This window comes from Zingiber officinale, chromosome 3B (genome assembly GCF_018446385.1).
Source record: "Zingiber officinale cultivar Zhangliang chromosome 3B, Zo_v1.1, whole genome shotgun sequence".
NCBI classification, from domain to species: domain Eukaryota; kingdom Viridiplantae; phylum Streptophyta; class Magnoliopsida; order Zingiberales; family Zingiberaceae; genus Zingiber; species Zingiber officinale.
This window is the reverse complement of record NC_055991.1, coordinates 181,623-189,800: the sequence shown is the minus strand read 5'-3', so window position 1 is coordinate 189,800 and position 8,178 is coordinate 181,623. Positions and strand designations below refer to the sequence as shown.

The window sequence follows — 8,178 nt, the reverse complement described above, 5'->3', positions numbered from 1 at the left end:
AATTTATGGATATAAATAGGCAATCACCCATTGAATTGTTTCACAAATCTAAAGAACTCAATGGTGCATTTGGAATTTCAGATTCAAGCAGGGATCTTTTTCTGGAACTTCTCCAAGATTCCAACTCTTTATTTGCAAAGCATCTTCAAGATCTGAAACATGCACAGTTATCTCATCAAAGTAAGATCACAATACTAAAACCATCTAAATGCAGGACTGAGAATGGGAGGAATAAAATTGGTTACAGGTCATCCAGAACAGAAAAAAGTAACAATAGGTTTACTTATATGCATCAGGAAATCACAGGCTCTTGTAAGACACATGAAGCAAGACCTAAAAAATGCCACGTTGAAGAAGACACGGGTTCTCTTCCATATAATCCATTTGCACCACAGAGGGGCAGATCCAAACCTGCTGTTCATCCTGCTCATATTGTTATCTTGAAACCAATCCTGGAGAAAGCACAAAAGGTACCAGACGCTAATTTTTTAGACCACGATAACCTCTGGTTTGATTCCAAAAAAGACAAAAAAATTGCAGCATCTAGAGCTCAGGAGTTCTGTGACAAGGAAGAAACTGGTCACATGGTAAATGATGCAGAAGAAAACTACAGAAGGATCACTAGAAAGATGAGGCACAGCAGGAGTAGACTTAGCAAATTGGATTTTAGCCCTCCAGTTGCTGAGTACACTGGAGATGGGGACTCATTGACGATGCTAGGCATCACAAAGCTTCCTGATTCTGCAGACCCTTGTGGGAATTGGAGAACTAGATTAAGCTCATTATCTATGGCTTCAACTAAATATTGTGTGGGCATGGAGGATCCAAACCACCACTATTTGGAGAGAGGGAATGTGACCCAACAATTTCAGAACTTGGGGCTTATTTCTCGATGCTCAAGCACGCATGGTGAAGTTCTTGAACTATCTGAGAAAGAGACTCCAAGGTTTTCTGCAGATTTTTTACATAGTGAAAATATATCATTGGAAACTTTATCTAGAGATGAAATTCTTCGTAGCTGGAGCTTTCAATTGGGTATTAGCAGAGAAGATTCCCCAAGATATGGGAGCTCCATATTTTCTCCAAGATCCAATTCACTTCCAGCTTCATGTAGTCCAAAATATGAAGACAGAAAAAGCGTTGGTAGTAGCACCGCTGAATTACCAACAGCTAAACAATCCGAACATCAAAACTACAACTATCAACTGGCTGGCTATGTTGCAGAGGAAAATATGGCATCTGAACGGGAGATCCATGTCAACTCAGGACTTAGAAAGAGAATTCATGCAAAAGATCTTGTCACCAAGACTAACTTAAATACTGCAATTACTAATCATGCCATCACCAAGAGATATCAGCTAAATGATAGTACTTTCATTTCTATACCTGGAGATGAGGTATGGCATTTGACTACTCAGGAGGAGCACGCAATGAAGTCTGCATTTCATGTTCCACTAGACAATGGATATGGTTATGTTAAGGATATAATACTTCAGGTGCCCCTCTTCCATTTTAGTTCTTTGGTAAAATTTTCTTTAATAAATATAATTATTTCTAAGAAATATTATAATTTTACAGCGATTTAGAGATTCACTCCTTTTATATTATCAAACAGATATGCAGCAGACATGTCTTGGATATATTATATTTAGATGCACAGAAAGTACTATCATGTGTCTTTACACTTTCACAGCCATCACTTGACACTTGATAGTTTGTTACAAACATACACTCTTTTAAGTTTTTTTTTTTCTGTTTTTTTTTCTTCTAATTTTTAGAACCTCATTTCATATCTTCAACTACTCCAAGAAAAAGACTCATTTATGGTTTCATGAGTTTTTAAATCAGATTCATACGTTTATGCTATTATAACATGTATGACTATAAATTTTTAAAATGCAAATTCTTCTCTCCAGGAAAAACCAAGTGGTCATCCTCATGGGAAATCGCTTCCATCTGACTCAAATGTTGCAAAATCACAACCTCTAAGCTCCAACGACCTTGAACAGCCTAGTCCAGTCTCAGTTCTAGAGACTCCATTGGAAGATGAAACTTATAGCTCAGGTTGCTTTCACAGATTAAGTGCAGATCTTAAAGGCAAGTCTAAATCTGCAACTGATTTTCTTCTCCTGAATTTTATAGTTTGTATATATTAACTAGTTTGGCTGAAATGCAGAACTCCGAATTCAACTTCAACGTCTAAAAATGGACTCAGGCGCTACATGTGCAGAGGAAAGTCAGGTTCTTGTGCTGAGTGATGAAGATTGTGCAGCAGGCGATTGTGAACTTCTACCTCTAGGGGATTTACATGAAGTAAGATTCAAAGATGTTGATGATAGAGACTTCACATACCTAGTTGACATACTTTTGGAGACAGGTATTCAAAGTGTCCATGATGACAAACTCATAAAAGAGTGCTGCTGTCTCGGATTTGCTTTTGACCAATGTGTTTTCGATAAGCTCGAGAAGAGTTACGATGGAATTTCTTCATGGTCAAGATCAGAACGCAAATTGCTGTTTGATGTCGTAAGTTGTAATCTAGTGGGTTTAGTTACTAGTTCATACTCAGATGTTTGCCCTGGGATGCCCACATCAAAGCTATGCCTGCCAACATATAACAGTGAAAGTCTTGTTGAAACACTATGGCAAATTGTGGTGAAGCAAAGGAAAGAGATACAATGCAGTCAGGAAAAGATGATCCTCGAGCCAGGATGGCTTGGCTGGAAAGTTGATGTCAATGTCGTCGGGATAGAAATGGAGAGGTTGCTGAATGCTGATCTGTTGGAGGAACTTGTCAGTGAGCTTCTCTTATGACAATTTGGTGCTGGAGGTTTCATTTTCATCGAGCTAGCTACTTATGTGCAGGTTCTACACTAATCAACAATCCATCCTAGTTACCTCTCTAATTTACCAGCAAATGCTAAATGTTTAGGAGCAATGTCTAGAAAATCTAGTCTGTAATTTTGGTCTCATGGCCTCAAAATAGATCTGCTATCTCCACCTGTTTGAGCAATAAAATTTAACTTCATTGGAGGTGAGACGAAGACTATGCGTCAGTCATAAATATGTAAAATTTTCAACTTTAACACTAAATTCTCACAGAAAAATAAAAAAAATATTTAACACTCAATATTTGACTGGGCTATACTCCCGGGGCCCCACGGCCTTGAAAATGAGGAGAAATGAAGAATATGAGAGATAGAGTAAGAATTTTGATATCAGCCCAGAGGCATGAAATGACGTAACGTATCTATAATGTAAAAAAGGTAGAATTGTCACCTTAGCGGTTCCTGAATCCGGCCTTATAAATATCGAGAGGGAATAAATCATGATTAAGCTGGGCGGAAAGGATGACTGGGGGTCGAGTGGAATTTAAGCACAGCACACCGAAGTTTTATGCCCGTGTGTAGCTGATGACCCTCGACCCTACAGCCTTCGATGAAAGCGTCCAAGCACCCTACCAACTGATCCAGCCCGTGGGAACCATAACGTATCTATCTAGATTCATACATATGCAATATATCCAATTAATTAATATATTTTTCTACGTTATTAGTCGTTAAGCCTCAAAACTCCTCATCGAAGAGTCACTTATTAATGACAATTAGTCACTTAGAACACATACAATTCAATTAATTGATTCTTATATATCAGAGAATAATTTAAAAATAAAATAGTTTAATTAATACACGCACACAAATTCTTTGTTTTTATTTTGGTCCCTTCTGTTTACTTTGTTTGTGCATGGAAACTCGAGGTAGAATCTTCTCTATGCTGATCGATCAACCAAACAGCAATCCTCATTTTTTCTTTGTTAGACTTGATTTTGTCTGGAAGAACGCCATAAGTTTGGAAGAACACCACAAGTTTGGGAGTTAGTTTAACTCTGCAATCAATTTATATTTAATTTCTATAAGTACGTCTTCAAAGTCCCACGGCCATACGTTGGGATCTGTTTTTGTATATGTTGTATGATCGATGACTTGGAGATTTTAATTATTTAGACATGTTTTGTTTGTTAGTGCTCTATAGATGGTGACTTCAAATGTAAGAATTGTTAACAAGTGTAGAGTCTTTGTTGTTACTTCTGATCTAGAAGTGTTCAAAATGCTCTCGTATTATTTCTTTTTTTCTCTCTCTCTCTTCGAAATATAGATGTTTTATATATCTAATCGTAGTTTTTAAGACGTAGCGTAGACGATAGGCACATGACATTTTTGACGTAATGATCAAGAATCGATTTTTAAAAATTAATGACCTAAGATTTATCTCACCAACTACTTGTGACCTGTATACTCAACACGTACAATCTCATTTTTCTTATCACAAATAAGACTAAAAGAAATCCATCTCAATTTTCTTAAAAAAAAAAAAAAAAAAAAAAAAAAAAAAAAGAAGAGGTATAGCTTTTAGTTGTTATCATAATAATAAGCTCAAGTGCCCTTATAATTGACTGAGTAAAAATAAACAAGTAGATATACCTCCACTAGATAAGACATGCTTGACCTCATCTACAGTAGGTAGACTCTTGACTTAGAGGAATTAAATGCGTAATGTTCAAACTATGCTAGTTTGACTTTTATATATATATAAAATTAAAATAATCAAATTTAATTTGGTTGCCAGCATTTTATATAAATTAAAGTGAAAAAACAATATAACATTATATTATTTGACTGAATTAGATAAATAATTAAAAAAATAATAAATTCAGTTAATTTATAGTACTAAGAGTATCTAGGGGTATTAAATGAGTGTTATAATATTAATTTAACACCCCTCTCCATTATGAGTGGGTATTATAATACTCATTCACAAGAGAGAGGAGAGAGGGTGTTCAAAGATTTGAACCCCTTTAACACCCTCTCTCTTAATTTTTTAAATATTTTTTTCTTTTTTAAATTATAAATTTTTTAATATTATTTAAAAAATTAATAAAAGGGATGAATAAGTGGATGGTGGAGTCTATATTAATGTTAAAAGGAATGTGAATGAAAAAGATATATTGTTATAATGAGTATGTGGCAGTGGATCCCATATCTTTTGATGAGGTGATGTATATTATAACACATTAGTGTTATGGATGTTCTAAAATGATTGAAAAATCGATCATTCAGATAAATTAAAATATATTTACGACGAAGGACCCAGAAGCGCTCCATATAAATTAGATAAATAATTTTTCAATCTTTAGTGAAGGTGTGGTTGTCTGTTGGCCAATAAATTACTCTAGTTTTTTTTTTTTAAAAAAAAAACATAGTTACTTACCTTCACTAGCTTTTTTCCTTTTATTTTATATAATTTAAATTTGGCCAGATTAATTTAATTCTGAAAGTAAAGGATCTGGATTCCAGGTAGCTTCCCTTGGTCACTACTTTTCTACTTTGTTTTGCCTGGTCCGCAGTCGAGAAGACTCGGTTGCCCCAGTCCCAGATAACGAACGATCTCATCTCCCCATATATTTCAACAGAAAGCGAGGCTTGTGGCGTGCTCTGACAATTTTTTTAATAATTGCAACGGTCAAACCGGAATCTCCAACAACTCGGGAGAGTGGAGCTAACCAACGTGTTCCTGTTTCCAGAATCAGAGAGAGCGAGAGAGACAGGAGTTTTTTTTTTTTTAAAATAAAAAAATTATTTTTAAATTTGAAAACTTGCATTCTTGTTCAATTGAAGCATTCCACGAATAAAATAGCGGTTGATACTGCTGCTGCTGCTGTAGATAGAGTCGTCTATAAATACTATGATGGTCTGCACTGAAGCTTAGAAACAGATTAAACAAGCATGACGAGGAAGGGGTTGAGGAGCTTCTTGCCTTACTCCTCCTCCTTCGGTCGGCTGCTTTACCACCACCACCACCACCACCACCACCATAGCGGCAGCCCGTCGCCGGCAGCGTCTCCTCGGCCTCTGCAGCAGGCTTCCTCGGATGCGCTGATGGCGGAGTACATGGCGGCGGAGGAGGCGGCGGAGGCTATAGTGACCCAGTGGCGCCCGGACGCCAAGATTACCTCTTTGTTCCGTGATGATCGCGCGGAGGCACGCGAGTTCCTCGCCGCCGTCCGTAGCGTCCATAGATACATGCTGTTCGTTGTCTCCGCCGGCGATTCGCCGGCGTCCAAACCGGCACTGGTAAGAGGACAAACGGTGTTGCAGTGCGCCATGGACCGCCTCGAGAAGGAGTTCTATCAGATCCTTGCGGCCAACCGCGACCGCCTCGACCCCGAGTCCCTCTCCATCCGCTCCTCCACCCGATCCAGCGTCTCCGACGACGCGGAGGAGGAGGAGGAGCAGGAGGAGGAGGTCGATGGTGAGGCGGCCATCGCCGTAGCCGACCTCCGAGCCATTGCCGAGACCATGATCTCCGTCGGGTACGGCAAGGAGTGCGTCCGGGTTTACAAGATCATCCGGAAGTCGGTCGTCGACGAGGACCTCTACCGCCTTGGATTCGAACGGCCGGCGCCTAATTCGCATGTCCACAAGCTCGATTGGACGCTGCTCGAGATAAAAATACGATCTTGGATCGCCGCTTCGCGTGTGGCCGTCACCGCCCTGTTCGCCGGAGAGAGGATGCTCTTGGACCACGTCTTCTCCGGCTTCGACAACGTAAGAGAAGCCGTGTTCGTCGATATCGTCGGAGAGGCGGCGAGGGAGTTCTTCCGTTTCCCAGAGCTGGTGGCGAAATCCAAACGGTCAACGGAGAGGATTTTCCGGATCCTGGAGCTCCACGAAGCCGTCTCGGAGCTGTTGCCGGAAATTAAGCCGGTGTTCTCGTTCGTGTCCACGCTCACTGTCCGGGACCAAGCCCTAGCATCGCTCGCTAAACTGGCCGAGTTCGTCCGCGATACGCTCGCTGAGTTCGAGGCGGAGGTACACAAGGAGCATTCCAAGATGATTGCTCCGGGCGGCGGGATTCACCCGCTCACTCGTCGCACGATGGATTACATCTCCAAGCTCGCCGACCACGATTCCACCCTCGCAGAGATCTACGCGGAGTTCCCATTTCAAAAATCTACTCTCCACCCGAATTTCTTTTTCGATGCGTCGGACTCTGCATCGGCGGCGGAGAAGACAGGGGCGCCGTCGCTTGCGTCCTTATCCTCGTTTTCTTCTTCCTCCTCCTCCTCGTCCTCCTCCTCCTCCGGTAATCGATCGGGGATCGCCGGTCGGTTGGCGTTGCTGATTCTGGCGCTCCTCTGCAAGCTCGACGGCAAGGCGGCGGCGTACCGGCATGCAGGCCAATCATACCTTTTCCTGGCGAACAACCTCCAGTACATCGTGAACATGATCCGCCACTGCCGGCTGAGGGGTTTATTAGGCGAGGAGTGGTTGGCGCGGAACGCCGCGAAAGCGAGGAGGCATACAGAGGATTACGAAAGGGTGTCGTGGGGGAAGGTAGCAGCGGAGGTTCCGGCGGTGGATGTCGGCGCCGGAGTGGCGCGGGTACAGATGCGGGCATTCGTGGCGGCGGTGGAGGCGACGTGCGCCGCGCAGGCCGGGTGGGTGGTAGCGGACGCGGGGATGAGGGAAGAGGTGAGGGAGGCAGTGAGGGAAATGGTGCTGCCGGCGTATCGGGGGTTCTACCAGCGGTGGAAGGCGGCGGAGGAGGAGGGCGAGGCAGCGAAGTTGTCGCCCGAGATTGTGCGCCAGCGGCTCGCGGAGCTCTTCTCAGGTTCCGACGAAGCTGGTTCCGGTTCGTTCTCGAGTTCTCAGCTCGGTTCGGAGTCCCGTTCATCCCGGTCCGAAGCATCATCCAGGTCCCTATAAGATCTAGGCCGTTGCTGGTAACGAGCATGGGAATTCAACGACTGATTCTTTTTCCTAGAATCAATGTATTATTTGTCACTAATAAATTGTAATGGAATTTACATAAAATAATTAAAAATTAGATTACATTCTAAAAATAATTTTACAAATAATAATAAACTCCCTAAAAAACTAAAGTTGGATGATATATTATTTAAAAGTATTATGACAAAAGTTCGTCCCAGCGCCCCGCCAAAGATTATTTAAAAGTATTGAACAATAGTATCATGTAATCAATAAAGAGCTGTTAAGCGTTATGTTGATGATAATATCGTACACCTCTCACAATGCAAGATTCTGCTGGAAATTCCCTCTTTATTCTTCTAAGATTGGCACGGCAGAAAGCATTTTCACAGAATCTGCTTTTGTTTGA

At 41.5% G+C, this 8,178-nt stretch overlaps 2 protein-coding genes across 2 annotated transcripts; both read left to right on the top strand.

Moving 5' to 3' along the window:
• Window positions 1-3,029, top strand: LOC122055298. The gene is made up of 3 exons (XM_042616665.1): window positions 1-1,496; window positions 1,917-2,097; window positions 2,177-3,029. Exons 1-3 carry the CDS (start codon window positions 6-8, stop codon window positions 2,812-2,814), a joined length of 2,310 nt encoding a protein of 769 aa, XP_042472599.1. The 5' UTR covers window positions 1-5; the 3' UTR covers window positions 2,815-3,029.
• Window positions 3,030-5,910: 2,881 nt separating this feature from the next.
• On the top strand, window positions 5,911-7,830 carry LOC121967987 (exocyst complex component EXO70H1-like). The gene has a single exon (XM_042518514.1). The coding sequence runs from the start codon at window positions 5,937-5,939 to the stop codon at window positions 7,764-7,766; it is 1,830 nt and encodes a 609-aa protein (XP_042374448.1). The 5' UTR covers window positions 5,911-5,936; the 3' UTR covers window positions 7,767-7,830.
• Window positions 7,831-8,178: the final 348 nt, after the last annotated feature.

What these genes read in the sequence shown, in the direction of transcription:
- LOC121967987 (XM_042518514.1), top strand. Translation starts at nt 5,937, where the DNA reads ATGGCGGAGTACATGGCGGCGGAGGAGGCGGCGGAGGCTATAGTGACC.
- LOC122055298 (XM_042616665.1), top strand. Translation starts at nt 6, where the DNA reads ATGGATATAAATAGGCAATCACCCATTGAATTGTTTCACAAATCTAAA. An exon ending in TTAAGGATATAATACTTCAG is followed by an intron (nt 1,497 to 1,916) that starts GTGCCCCTCTTC and finishes TCTTCTCTCCAG; the next exon opens with GAAAAACCAAGTGGTCATCC. An exon ending in ATTAAGTGCAGATCTTAAAG is followed by an intron (nt 2,098 to 2,176) that starts GCAAGTCTAAAT and finishes GCTGAAATGCAG; the next exon opens with AACTCCGAATTCAACTTCAA.